The sequence below is a fragment of the Cetorhinus maximus genome, chromosome 20, assembly GCF_964194155.1.
Source record: "Cetorhinus maximus chromosome 20, sCetMax3.hap1.1, whole genome shotgun sequence".
NCBI lineage: Eukaryota > Metazoa > Chordata > Chondrichthyes > Lamniformes > Cetorhinidae > Cetorhinus > Cetorhinus maximus.
Genome location: NC_135898.1, coordinates 42,917,913 through 42,933,170, shown reverse-complemented (window position 1 = coordinate 42,933,170; position 15,258 = coordinate 42,917,913). Strand labels below are relative to the sequence as shown.

At 42.2% G+C, this 15,258-nt stretch overlaps 1 protein-coding gene across 3 annotated transcripts in view; it reads left to right on the top strand.

The window, feature by feature from the left end:
* The first annotated feature begins 9,746 nt into the window (after positions 1-9,746).
* The window catches only part of atad1b (ATPase family AAA domain containing 1b), a 41,921-nt gene continuing 36,409 nt past the window's right edge, over positions 9,747-15,258 (top strand). Inside the window, exons 1-2 of one of the 3 annotated variants that reach the window (XM_078565948.1) lie at positions 9,747-9,816; positions 13,090-13,277. In XM_078565948.1, coding sequence (XP_078422074.1) covers positions 9,762-9,816; positions 13,090-13,277 — 243 coding nt within the window. In that variant the 5' untranslated portion in view covers positions 9,747-9,761. Of the gene's footprint in view, positions 9,817-10,468; positions 10,536-10,970; positions 11,109-13,089; positions 13,278-15,258 lie in introns of those variants that run through there. The other 2 variants (XM_078565949.1, XM_078565950.1) reach the window with 2 other exon arrangements.

Below are 15,258 nucleotides of genomic sequence, written 5' to 3'. Positions count from 1 at the left end.
TAATCCAGTTTCCTAGAGAGGCAGAGGGGTTGAGGGAGACAGTTCCAGAGAATAAGACAAAGTGACTGAATGCTGTTCCACCAATGGTGGAGAAGGAGGATGCGTAGGTTGAGGTGCAGGAGTTGCACAGAAGGCCAAAGTTGGAATGCAATGGGATACGGGAGGGAGGAAATTGTAGAGGAAGGGAGGAGCAAGGTTATGAAGGGATTTGAAATCTAGGATTTTAATTTGGATGCTTTGGGGGACAGGAAACTAGTACTGATTGGAAAGACAGCAGAAGTTAAAGAATGAGAAAGACTTAGTGAGGGATAGATTAGCAGGTCTTTGGACAAGTTGCTGTTTATGGTTAGTGGATAATGGAGAGCCAGGAAATAGAGCAAGTTGACTCCAGAATGACAAAATGGGGAAGGGAAAAGAAGCTGTCAATGCTGTAACTGCTGTAGATGCACTGTTGTTGTCCAGCAAAACTACACAAGGGCAGCCCAACAATTGGACAATAGAGGAGAAGCAGTGGAGGAAATGGCATGTTTGGCTGTGTCAAAAATTACAAAAAGATCAAGGAAATAAAATGCAATATGGTCACAATCACTGATAGTGTCTTTTATGACTTTAACCAGGGCCATATTAGTGTTACAAAATGGAAAGGAGCCAAACTGGAAGGATTCAAACAGGGGTTTCAGGACATGTGAGTACAGAGCTGAGATGCAATAACATGGTCAAGGACGTTAGGAAAGAGGGTTTAAAGATAAGAAAATCACTGAATTGGATGGGTCAAGGGCATTTTTTTTAAGTTAGAGGTGACAGCAGCTTTAAAAGGGAGGGTGCCAGAGGAAAGGGAATCATTAATAACATCAACTGTTGCTACGTGGCCCCCTGTGCATTCATACAATAAACGAGGGATAGAGGAAGAAAATTTACAGGGCAAGGACCACAGAATAAAGAATTATTTTTTCACATGAGTCCAGAGACCAGAATCAAAGTCCAATTGTGTATTCCTTCACAGAGGTCAGCAGGTTGAAAACTGATGTTGGATAATTCACATTTCAAGTAAAAATAACTTCCACGATGAGACAGGCAAGTGGAGATGAATTAGTCTTGTAGGCAATGGTACAGAAGTTCAGGAGTTCCAGTAGAAACAGTGTGGATGGGGACCAGGCATTCAAACCTGGACAGAGCCCCATTTCTGTGCTGCTATAGATGGAAGATAGCTGAATGATTTGCAGTACCGCAAGACAGTATAATTGGTTCTCCCTGCTAGGGGGATCATGTCACATGACTCCCACCTCTCCACTTTGGCTTTGACAAAGGGTGTATACTCCTTTGTCTGGGGTCGTTAATGTTCCAACCATTAAGAATTTGAAAGGAAAGTTACAGGGGCCTTTGACCTAGCAGACGACTCAGCTCCGGCTGGCTTGACCTGGTTTATGAAATGGAGATGGCCTTTGTATAATTCCTTTGAATTTGGTCTCTGCAGTCCACAGGGGTCATTAGTGTCTCTTCAGAGATAATGAGGTGCAAGTCCTTGCAATACTGCCCTGATAGCTCTTTTTTTAGGGTCACAGCCAGACATAGCTTCAGTCATTCTAAAAAAAAGTAATTGTCCAGTTTTAAAATTTTAGAAATTAGCTATGAGGATGTGTGCCTATATTTTATAAGATATAGTGTGAGATCTTAACCCCGTTTCACCAGCTTAATGTGTTTTCAGCTTTTAAGAAGAGAGAATGCTTGAAATGCAAGCTGTTAATGAACATGTAAAAGAGGAAAAAATGGATTAATCCCTTCATCAAAACTCAGTTCCAGGGTTTTGTTACAATGATATTGATGCATCCCTCTCTCTTTAAACTGCCTAAAAGCATTTATTTTTTAAAAAGTTAAATCAACATACCCTTCATTCAGGTAATTTCCTCATCAACCTCTAATCTGGAAGGGGGTCCAAAATAGGGACAAATCGACAGTGAGCTAGTTTTTTCTTGTGAATGTCAGATGCACTGTTGATTGAGATTATTGTAGATGTTTGTTGTAAAAGGGTTCCTTTCGCAAATTAACATTAATGAACTTGGGGTTAGATCAAAAACAGAATTACCTGGAAAAACTCAGCAGGTCTGGCAGCATCGGCGGAGAAGAAATCAGTTAACGTTTCGAGCCTTCATGGCCCTTCGGCAGAACTGAAGCATAGTTAGAAGAAGGGAGAAATATAAACTGGTTTAAGGTGGGGGGGGGGGTGGGGGAGAGACGTTGAGGGTGTGGTGATTGTGGAGATGAGCCACCACCAAACACATCTTCCCTTCACCCCCCCTGACGGCATTCCGTATGGATCGTTCCCTTCGGGACACCCTGGTCCACTCCTCCATCACCCCCTACTCCTCAACCCCCACTTATGGCAGCTCCCCATGCCCACGCAGAAGATGCAACACCTGCCCCTTCACTTCCTCTCTCCCCACCGTCCAAGGGCCCAAACACTCCTTTCAAGTGAAGCAGCATTTCACTTGCATTTCCCCTAACTTAGTCTACTGCATTCGTTGCTCCCAATGCGGTCTCCTCTACATTGGAGAGACCAAACGCAAACTGGGCGACCGCTTTGCGGAACACCTGTGGTCTGTCCACAAGAAAGACCCAAACCTCCCTGTCGCTTGCCATTTTAACACTCCACCCTGTTCTCTTGTCCACATGTCTGTCCTTGGCTTGCTGCATTGTTCCAGTGAAGCCCAACGCAAACTGGAGGAACAGCACCTCATCTTCCGACTAGGCACTTTACAGCCTTCCGGGCTGAATATTGAATTCAACAACTTTAGATCTTAAACTCCCCCTCCCCTCATCCCCACCCCGTTTCTCCCCCCCCCCCCCACCCCGCTTTTTTTTCAATAATTTATATAGATTCTTCTTTACCCACCTATTTCCATTATTTTTAAATCTAAAACTAAAACCTTGTTAGTCTTTCCACCCCACCCCCACTAGAGCTGTACTTTGAATATCCTGTCTTCCATTCTTAATTAGCACTTTTCTTAGACAAATATCACCACCTTCAACACCTCTTTGACCCTTTTGTCTGTGACATCTTTTGATTATCTGCTCATCTCCACAATCACCACACCCTCAACGTCTCTCTCTCTCTCTCTCTCTCTCCCCCCCCCCCCCCCCCCCCCCCATCCTTAAACCAGTTTATATTTCTCCCTTCTTCTAACTATGCTTCAGTTCTGCCGAAGGGCCATGAAGGCTCGAAACGTTAACTGATTTCTTCTCCGCCGATGCTGCCAGACCTGCTGAGTTTTTCCAGGTAATTCTGTTTTTGTTTTGGATTTCCAGCATCCACAGTAGCTTTTAGCTTTTCGTTTTTATCTTGGGGTTAGATCATAATGACAGAAACTGGATGCTGAAATTCATATGAAATTTGAGCACCTACTTTTATTTTCATATTTGAAATACCTGTAACCCTTATCAGAGAGATTATAATTGTTTTAAAAGACTCAAAAATGCCAGTAAATTCACTAAATGAAATCCCTAAAATCAACATTTTCTAGGAGGGTAGTTCTCAGAATCCCAGAGAAAATAAATCCTGCACCTTCTATTCTCATTTCCACCACCGCTGCAAACTGCACTTCTTACACTTTTCTTTCTCCCCCCACAGCAAGAATGATTGTTTATTGGCTGAGCGACAACAAACATATGTCAATGCACTCTCATCTACTCTTCAGGTGTCATAAGGCCAACACTTGGAGCCATTCTTGAGTTCCCAACTTTCAATGGGCTTGTGTTAGTTATTTTTGGGAGTTGCTAGTCAGAATTTACTAGCTTTCTAAATAGTTGTGTATCTTTGCACATCTAGCACAATTAGGGGCAGCTCTACAGTACAGTAATCCCCTCCTCCAAAGAGTCCATAACATTTGTTATCTGCTGTATACTCCCTAACTTCACCATGAAATGAGGCCTCATCTTGCCCAGGATGACAAAGCTAAGGCAGAGTAAAAGGATGAAAATGCCAACAAGGATGTAGCAGCAGGACCAGAATTGCAACAAGGAGGACTGGTGCACCTAGCACTGGTACCAAATGCCCTCCAAGAAGTGCCACAGCCAAATAGACAACCCATCTCTGCCAATTTATTTACATGCAAACCACCTTGCCCTACGCCTTCATTCTTAGTTCCTTAATGACATTGTCATGTATTGGGATTTGTTTGACCAATTTTCTTCAGAAAGAATTTTGGAAATTAGTTCCATTTCAGTGCTGTATTTTAAATTAAAGTGGGTTGACGCACCTTTAAACTTGCTTCAAAATCTTTTGCTGCAACCACTGAGACAAAGCCATGGGGCAATAATTCATTAGTTTTTCTCAATATTCAATCAGCCATTTATACCAGATGGGGAGCATGGAAGCCCGACAACGGGATGTCATTGAGAATCTGTTCAGGGTTCTGGAGGACACTTCCTGGGGACATAAGGAGAAGACAAAAGGGAACGGGTAGTTGGGATGATTGGTTGAAAGACGAGACACGTGTAGGCAATTTATAAGAAGCCTTGGTCTGGTTCAATGGTAGACTGATTAAAAGCGAGCATTAATCAGTCCTCTAACTCAGGGGATGGGAATGTAGTTTATTATTTTCTTTATTCATGGTAAGGATTTGAAGTTAAGGGAAGCAAGTTCATTCAGTTGTGTGCAAAATAAAGCCCTAACACTGAAGTGTTATGAGGGCACCCCTCCAACACAAGATTGGAGAAGGGCATGTGAGGTCACATACAAAGGACACAATATCTAGCTTGGATCAGAAAAAAGACCTATGGCTACTCCCCTAGATTGCATGACTGTATAATTAGATACTGAGCAGTATGGGTGAACTCCTGAATGTAAGAGACACAGGATCCGTTTACGGAAGTGACCAGCCCCACTGAATCCAAGATAATACCGAAGGCAGACCAAAACTTATAACAATAAGCAATTGCCATTACTGGTGGACTCTTGTTACAAAATATGTGTAGAATATTTACTTTCTCTTATTATGTAGTGTGAATATTGGCAGATTGAGTTGGCATGCTACTGTCCTTAGTGTTTGTGCTTTGTTTTAGCTGAATGACACCTCAGTTATCACTCTTTCAAAGTGATTCTCTTGTGGGAAGAGTAAGTTTGCTTGTTGCTTAACAACCTGTTAGTGTTCTGGTGGTCCTGGACCTGCTTCAGCTGTGCATCAAAATCAGTGCACTCTGCTTTCAGCCACTTTTTCTCACCCTACCAGTGAGTTTACGGGGATGGTGAGCCATTAGTGCCATACATTTCATGCCTCCTCATCCTGAATCCTTGCACAGCCTGGTCAGTGAAACTAGCTTTTCTCACTTTAGAGTATACCATTCTACAACAACTATCACATGCATTCATATAGTGCTTTCAGTGTAAAAACATTTTTACAGTACTTCGGCTTAGTAAATATTTGTCTTTGTTTTACCAGTCCCCAGTGTTCATCTGCCCTTTACTTGTAGTTCACAGCTGAATAAGAGGATTATCATTTCCCTCTTTCCATTGATTGACCCAGCCAAATTTTAGCCTACAGATTGAAAACAGCAAAATTGTGAATAAAGCTGCAGGTTTTGTGCCTCCGATTGCTAAGCTATAATTAACCCCTTAACAGCGCAACACAGGAGGTATACAAATAATCGGTTGATAGTACAGTACTTGAGCATTGCTGTCGAAGCTTTTCATCTCACACTCTTCAGGATAGATTCACAAAAATACCAAATCACTAAGGGAACATCAATTTATAGTGCATGGGAAGAGGGTGCTGATCGGTTGGCAAGTGGACTCTGATTGATAGAGGCATTGCCATGGAGAATGCACCAGGGAACAGTTAACTGCCAAGCTTTTGTCTAAATTCAAACCAGGTAGGTTGACTCTGATTGGACAAGGCATTGCCATGGGGAATGAACCAAGGAACAGCTGTCCCACAAGCTTTAGTTTAGTTGAAAAAAAGCACAATGCGTGGACATCTTTCTGTTGCAAAGAACAGGGCCTGTTGTGTGAATAGTTTCTAGCTATGTGGCACCCCTCAAATTATAGCCCTTGAGGACAGGCTAGCAGCCTGTTCCAGGAAAATGAGACACCTAGTAGACCAACAGTCTCTAGTAGCCAGAAGAGAACCAAGCTTAACACATCAACAGCAACTTCTGGGGTGAGAGGGTTGTACTATTGTGAGGCTAATTAAACTGAGCTCTGGAGTTTGAGAGGTGATCTCATTCAAACAGGATAAACACTGAGAGGCTGTTTTCCCCGGTTGGGGAATCTAGAACAAGGCGGCACAGTCTCAGGATAAGGGGCCGATCATTAAGGGAGAAGAGGAGAAATTTCTTCACTTAAAGGGTTGTGAATCTTTGGAATTCTCTACCCCAGAGGGTGGTGGATGATCCATTGTTGAATAGATTAAAGGCTGAGATAGATAGATTTTAGTCTCTCAGAGAATCAAGGGATATGCAGAATGGCAGGAAAGTGGAGTTGAAGCCCATAAGCGTATTGAATAGCGGAGCAGGCTCAATGTGCCAAGTGGTCTACTCCTGCCCCAATTTCTTATGTTCTGGGTTGATACGGTCTCATTAGAAACTCAGAACCATGGAATCTTGCATTCTCATTTCTTCCCCTCTGCACAGACTTCTGGCCTGCCAATAACAGAAAGGTGTTAATCTGAATAGTCAGATACATTTGAAGCAGATTTAATAAGCCTGAAAATGTAAAGGTACCTAAATTATATGTAATCTTAGTGGTATAATTCTTGAGATTGTAACTGATCTGAATACACATCTTGACTAAATTATTGGCCTGAGTAATAGTGTTTGTATATCCAGGTAATTTTGATTGACATTGGCTTTCCAAGTGAGCATTGCATCTTGTGCTCTTGCTGAAAATGTTTATGACACTATGGTGTACACTGTTAGCTGTTATTACCCATTATTATACCAGTTAATATTACTTCATCAATGGAATGTTGAGAAGAAAATCTGTAATATTTATGTTATTAAATAAATTATGGAATTATTGCAAATGTTCAATAATTAAAATGTAATCTGTTGAATCAATATTGGTTCTGAAAGTTATTTTGAGTACCTTGGTGACAAATGTCTGTGAAGATGTAAATGATTTCTAAGATAGAAAATGAATCCACCTACAGCCATACTCTGCAACTTCATCTTTTATTCTGATGAGGCTCCTGTTTTCATGACCTATCTGTTGTATTTTCCAACCTACTGGTCTAAATTATCTATCACGTTCTCTGTGCCACAATACAATACTGCCAGTTGTGACACTTCACAGACACATGCAAAGCTATGTGTAAATGCAAAGTCAACAAATAACAGACATCATGTCTTTACCATGCTATCTTTAAGCATTTAAATTAGCTGATTCTGTATTCTGAAACTAAGCATTAATTTTGTGTACCAAGTGTGAGGTAGTTAAACTTATTGGGCTGGATTTAGCCCTATCATCGATGGATCCACCTACAGGCCTGAAAGTTGTCAAGGATGTGGTGTGGGTCTGTGGCCATCGGCTGAATCTGATTATGTGACAGCAAGCTCGTGAATGTGAGTGAGGCGAACTTGCCGCTGGATCACATGGCAGGGGGTGACTCTGACGTCGGGAAGGCTGCATTATGTGATGTCCTCGCAGGATCTGGCACCATGTTTAAAGGGCAACCAGCCCTGTGTTACAGTTAGAAATTGCCTTGTAGGCTTTTTAAGAAAGTCTGCAGCTAAGTCTCTGGCATCTGAATTTTTGTTGCTCCAGCATAAAAACACAGTGCAGGGAGAAGATTACTTCGCCATCACACAAGAGCATCAACGGGTTCAGCTGGGGTCCAAGATGTCTCAGTCCATCCAGTGCATTTCCTCCAGCACTTGAGAATGAAGAACAGGTTGGATGATTCCCATGCTGCCACTACCTCTCCATTTACTTGCAGGCAGCCTCCTAAGTATCCCCTCTTAGGGACTCAGATGTGTGATGCCACTTTAAGGGATGGCCCTTTAAATTTTGGACCTGGTACTTCTAGGATCTGAATTTCCTGCCTGAGGCTCTGCCCCTCAAAGTGTCAGCTCAGCAATTTGTTACACAGAGAAAACATCTCCAAGATCAATCCAATCTCCTGGAAGTCCAAAGGAGTCTCACACTGAGTCAAGGAAGCCACATAAAAGTCACCAGCTTTTATTGGGCGTATTACTGAAGGTATGAGAGACACATGTGAGTTTCACTAAATCAGGGAGAAGCATTAATCAGCGTTGAATTGCATTTAAATTACATGCAAGAGGGCAATTAAGCATATTGATGAGCTTCCCGCTGCCAACAGGCTGCAAGTTTCCTTGTTACCTTCCAGCCATTGACTTAATTGCTTACAGTTTTCCTGTGGCTGAATCTGGCGCATGGCCTCCCACGCAATTCTATGTGCCCACCCACCATCTTGTCCACTCCAGTAGGCTCCACAAAACCCAGCCCAATGTATGGCTTGGTATGTGTTATACAGCTGTGGAACTTCAGTAGCTAATAACAAGCCAGAATGGAAAGTCAGCTTTCCTAATGTCAACATTTCAGAAATTAGAAAATATTGTGCAGCTGCCAATCTCCATGATGTGGAAATTGTTTCTGTAAAAGAAGGCCCCTAACTACATAATAATTTAGTAGATTAAGTGATGCTTTTGAGAGATGGAGTGAAGCAAGTGCTGTCAGCTTGCAAAGGAAGATCAATGAAACAGCTGTGCATTATATTCCTTACGTCATTTTCACAGCATTATGATGCCTCTCGCTGAAGTTGGTGCCATCTCTAAAAGAACTCTTCAAAATTTTTAATTCTGAGAAAATAGTTCTTCATATTGTGCCAAGTGAATAAAATATAATTGGTAGTTTTGAAGTTCTGTTAATTTCTTAAATTCCTCATTGTGACATTTAATGATTTTTTGAAGATACATAGTAAGAAACATCATGTTTTTTTACAAACCTTCTCCCTACTCCTTCCAAAGGTGTTGACTCTTACTGGCCCAAATTTTCTGGTGATAATAATAATGAAACTCAATATTCGCCATGATTATTTCACTGAAACTGGGAGCAACTTTGAGAATTGGGGCTCACGCAGAATAATTCAGAAAAACAGAACTTGCAGTTCGTGAGTCCATGCTCCCCCATAGCGTATGATGTAGCAGTTCCCGCAGACCGCTCTCTCCCTTGAAATCAGGAATTGACGAGAACTGCTACTCTTAAAACTGTTGGTCTCGCTGTAAAAAACCCTGGAGAAAGTTACACGTTGTTGAGTGAGGCAGGTTTTTGCTAACTTCATAATTAATGTTAAACGCCCCTATTGGCCCTTAAAGCTAGTTTTATCTTTGTGGCATGCTGATTTCTCCAGAACAATCAAATGTTCACATATTTTTAAAAACATAAAAAATGTTTATTTAAGCCTCTATTTCAATACATTTATTTAAGTATCTGAAAATTTAATTTCAAAATGAGGGCTATTAAGTGCTTTTAACTTCCTGGTTTGCTGTGTGTGAATACTTCAATGTGAATGGCTGCCTATCTGCTTGCTGACATCACTGCTGCTACATGCCAAGACATCCGCGTGATTTGGTGCCAGATTTAAACTGCCTTCGGGAAGTTGGAAATTCTCGCCACAAAGATTGCTAGATCTTTATAGGCAACATTTCTTCAAGGTCAGCGGTGAACACCCTTGCTTTGCAGCTGACAGTGAAATCTGAGCCAATATGGTTTGTCCAATGGTACCCCTTGTTGTGATACCTGGCCAAGTATGAGCCTGGACAGTGTGGCCAGCAGCTACTTCTGGGGAGGGGCTGAGAGCAAAGGTTAATTTTGACTTCAGATAATGCTCTCTGCCTTGCTTCGAACTACCATGCCTGGTGCTGAGGTTAAATTTGTCAGTACAGATCAGAGCAGAGTTTGTGATCTTATGTAGCACCCCAACTCATATATTTTGGTTATGGCTAGGACCTGGAATGCATTGCCTGAGAGTGTGATTCAATCGAGGCATTCAAAAGAGAATTAGACTGTTATATGAAAAGGAAGAATGTGCAGGGCTACAAGGAGAAGATGGGGGAATGGCACTAGGTGCATTGCTAATTAGAGCTGGTGCCGACACGATGGGCCGAATGGCCTCATTCTGCACTGTAACCATTCTGTAATTCAACTCCCACTCCAGGACTTGACGGCCTCTGAAGGTGTGTTCATAACCTGCTAAACAGGTATCAGCCAATCCTTCCAGCACGCCTGATGGCAGGCAGTAAGAGCGGGACAGTTTTCGGGTCAGCCATATGGCAGAAGGCAACGGCAAACCACTGCAGTACCTTGCCAAGCATAATCATGCACCAATCCAGTGTAAGGCCATGGTCGCCAACAAAACCCTCTTAGGACATGGTAGCTGGAGGATGAGGACTTCAGCTGAGGGTAAGTCTGTCCTGCGGAACTATTGTGCGGGCTCACTGTTCCCTGGACGCTGTGTTGGGACGGACACGGAAGCGGAAGGCGGGTAGTGTTAGATCGCAGTTGTCTGGGCGCTCCAGGCCAGGTGAGTTCCTCTTTGGCTGCTTTCTCCTCCTCGCTTCGGGTTTTTCTGGGAAAGAGCGGGCGGCCTGAGTGTCCTTCCCTCACAGGCAGAGACGGGTCAGTTGGGGAGCGGGTGGGCGCCTCCCGGAGCAAGGAGGTGGCTGTCGGCGGCCGGTTTTTGGGACCTTTTTTCGGCGGGCACTCTGCCTTCCCCGGGCGGCGGGGAGAAGGAGCCCGGGCCCGGGTCCAGGCAAACACCCATCCGGCTGGGCCTGGCCGGCTCTGGCCTCCAAGGGTCATTGAGGGAGCCTCACCGGTCGGAGTTTAACCTTGAAGAATATGTGATATGGCCGTCAAGTTGACTTTTATTTAAATTATTCCTGATACTGTGTTTATTCGAGGGTGGAAACAACTGGACAGAAAGTGGAAGGCAAAAACAGAAAGTGGAACGGGCAAAAAACGAGGAGGGCGTTTAGAGGAAACGGGTTTTACCGGGAAACGATCCCGAAGACTTAACTCCAGTTGTTCACAGTTTAACCCCTTGGTGAAATACGCAGGATTCAAGTCTCTTGGAAAGCAGCTACCTCAAAATTATGTGAGACTAGTAATGATCAAGCGAAAGTTCAGAGAATGGAGATAAATTTTGTTTCATCAAGCGTCAAATTTGTAATGAAAAACACCAATTATAACTATTTCACCGTGACATTGCGTATTCAGTCTGAAAGTTGATCTGCTAAAGTTTGCCCAATGTCTAACACAATCTGTTCCCAATGTTTACTGGGTATTGTACTGCAAGTATACATATTTTTTATTCTTTCATGGATGTGGGTGTCGTTGGCTAAATCAGCATTTATTGCCTATCCTTAAAAACGTACCTGGATGAGCACGTGGCATGTCATAACACTCAAGGCTATGGGCCAAGTAAATAGGATTAGGTAGGTCGGTCAGGTGTTTCTCACGTGTCGGTGCAGACTCGATGGGCCGAAGGGCCTCTTCTGCTCTGTGATTCTGTGAATTGCTCTTGAGAAGGTGGTGGTGAGCTGCCTTCTTGAACCGCTGCAGTCCATGTGGTGTAGGTACACCCACAGTGCTGTTAGGGAGGGAGTTCCAGGCTTTTGATCCAGCGACAGTGAAGGAACGGTGATATACTTCTAAGTCAGAATGGTGAGTGGCTTGGAGGGGAACTTCCAGGTAGTGATGTTCCCATGTGCCTGCTGCCCTTGTCCTTCTAGATGATAGCGGTCATAGGTTTGGAAAGTGCTGTCTAAGGAGGCTTGGTGAGTTTCTGCAGTGGATCTTGTAGATGTTACATATGTGTTGGTGATTGAGAGGGTGAATATTTGTGGATGGGCAGTCAACTAAATGAGCTGCTTTGTCCTGGATGGTGTCAAGCTTCTTGAGTGTTGTTGGAGCTGCATTCACCCAGGCACGTGGAGAGTATTCCATCATGCCCCTGACTTGTGCCTTGTAGATGGTTGACAAGCTTGGGGCTTTGACGTATTCAGGTTATAACTAAAATATGATGACTAATTTAATATTTTGTAGGCTGCTCTTATTGCTCTTAGAAATTGACTAACATAGTGTTCAGCATAGAAGCAGGAATTGCATTTGTTTTAATTAATGGTTTTTGTACTGACAATCAATTGCATTTAGGTAGCACACAACACAACAAGGTAATGCCTTAATTTCTAGGAGACCATTGGTAGTGTGAAGTAGATTGTCTATGCCAAAACATTCTTTTTCTATCTTTGTTTGCAAAAAGTTGCCTGTGTAATACCAGCACCTAACGAAGCAGGACAGGGAAATCAAATAGAAACAATCATGCCACAGATGCTTGTGACATCTAATGGTCTGGGAGGATTTCTTTTCAGAAGTAAAACATATAGCATTGTTGGTTCTTCTATGATTTATTAAAATTCAGCAGCAATATTTCAAGCATAGTTACTAGTTGTGATCAATTTCAGATATTTTTAAAATAAAATAAAATGTTGTCAAGTTTAAGGTTTCTACCTCCTGAGAAAGTGAAACTTTCATTTTGCTAAGCTGTGTATTGCCATAGTAGTGTGGAACAGGAAAACAAGTTTTCAATTACAGTATCTAAATATAGTTTTCTGTTACCATACATATTGGAACTAGTTGTATAGAGTAATGCACTCAATTGTACATTTGACTGTTATGTAAATACTGAACTATTTAATGCCCCAAAATTGGAATTTATATACAATAAGCTGTAGGATCATTGGAAAAGCTGGAGGAAAAAAATGGCTTACCATGTGATGAACATGAAATTTTTGATGGATTTTAATTCACCAACAAAAAGGATAAAAAGGCACATGTGAGTGAAGTTCAGGCAAATTTCAGGTAAATTTACTCTGGTTCCTTCGTGAGGCATGGATAGTTTATACCAGCTGCAAAATCAAGCCAGTGAAGTTAGTATAGTATTAACTGTTATTTTATAAACCTTAGTTCTTTACATAAGTGAAATGAGATTGAGTTCAATTTGCACGGAAGGTATCACAGTAACCTTTGGAAATAATGTGGGAGTTAACAAATGAAATCTTTTTATTTGCCTTTAGATCTAGCAGTAAAGATGGTTTTAAAAGAAATCCCAACAGAATCTTTGACTCGGCCTCTGTCACGCAATGAAATAGTTGGTTTAATTTTTCGCCTGACGATATTTGGTGCAGTAACATATTACACTATCAAATGGATGGTAGATGCCATTGATCCAACGAGAAAGCAAAAAATGGAAGCACAGAAGCAGGTTGGTATCTTGTTTTATACATCATAACACATATAACAATGTGGTGGCATTTTGGAACGTTTTAGCCTTTCCTCTGCTCATTCTTTACGCTTAGAGATTTGTACATGTGTCATGGTCAGCTGAGACAGAGATTTAATATGTCTTCATAAATGAGATGAACTGAATACTCATCAGTTTAGATCCTGTATCAGCTGTAAATTAATGATGGTGTTACCTACTACCAGTTGATGAATATGTTGTTATATTAAAAATGGCGGAATAGTTGGAAGAATGATTTCAGAAAACTGCACTACCTAATGACCAGAAACTGTCTCATCAAATTGCATGAGCAATGTTTACTTAATTTAAAATGGGTAACGTTGTCAAAGTGTGACCAAAAAGAAAGTAACAGGAAGTGTGTACCCTCTGCAAGATATTTAATAATATGGTTTATTGTATTCTTCATGGGCCATGATTTTTTTCTTACAGTACCTTCTTTTGATATTTCAAATAATTTAACTTTTTCATTTTGGTAGGTGCTATCAAGGGTAGAGTGCTGTGAATTGTCTCCATTAAGTTTATCTTCTATATCCCTTGAGGCGATTTCTAGTCATATTGGAAATTTTCCCTAGTATGGCTCCATTCTAAAGCCAGCAAGGGACAAATTTATAGTTTATTAGTTCTTGGCTTTTTGGCAACTGTTGGTGGTGGCTGCACCTCATTCATGGCATTCTTCATCTTGGATGCAAGCATGGTTGAAAGGCATGGTGCCATGGAGATGAGGGTTTATTGGTTCATTCAGCAGTTATGCAAACAGTTGACTTCACAGATTGAAACTCTGCAAAATAGGAAGCACAATTATAAATCTCTTTCCTGAAAGCGAAACAGATTCCTCGGTTACAATTCACCAAGTGTACAAGTGAGGAAATACTTTTTATACATTTCATTGGATGTGCACATTGCTGGTAAGGCCTGCATTTATTTCCCAGCCCTAATTGCCCTTCAGAAGGTGGTGGTGAGCTGCCTTCACGAATCGCTGAAGTCCATGCGGTGAAGGTATACGCACAGTTTGTTGAGGGGTGGGGGGATTTCTAGCATCTGTGGAGAAGTAACAATCTAGTTACAAGTGAGGGTGGTGTGTGGTTTGGAGGGGAACTTGGAGTTGGTAATGCTCCCATGCATTTGCTGCTGCCCTTATTCTTCTAGGCAGATGTGGTCGCAGGTTTGGTAGATGTTGTTGAAGAATCCTTAATGAGTTAGAACCATAGAAAATTTACGGCACACAAAGAGGCCATTCAGCCCATAATGTCTGCGCCGGCCAAAAAAGAGAAAAAAATAAACTAGCCGCTCATATTTAATCCCACTTTCCAGCACCTGGTCCACAGCCTTGCAGGTTACGGCACTTCAGATGCAGGTACCTTTTAAGTGAGTTGAGCGTTTCAACCTCAACCACCTACTTGGGCAGTGAATTCCAGATCCAACACCCTCTGGATGAAAAAGTTTTTCCTCATGTCCCCTCTAATCCTTCTACCAATCACCTTAAATCTATGCCCCTTGGTAATTGACCTCTCAGCTAGGGGAAATGGGTCTTTCCTGTCTACCCTATCGAGGCCCCTCATAATTTTGTACACCTCAATTAGATCACCCTTCAGCCTCCCCTGTTCTAAGGAAAACAACCCTAGCCTATCCAATCTTTCCTCAGAGCTGCAGTTTTCAAGCCCTGGCAACATTCTTGTAAATCCTCTCTGCACTCCCTCCAGAGCAATTATGTCCTTGCTGTAATGTGGTAACCAGAACTATGTACACAATTCCAGCAGTGGCCTAACCAGCGTTTTATACAGTTCCATCACTACACCCCTGCTTTTGTATTCAATTCCTCTTCCAATAAAGGAAAGCATTTCATATGCTTTCTCTACCACCTTTCCCACCTGTCCTGTCATGCTCAGGGACCTGTGTATATGCACTCCAAGGTCTCACTCTTCATCGACCTGTTATGAAAGTA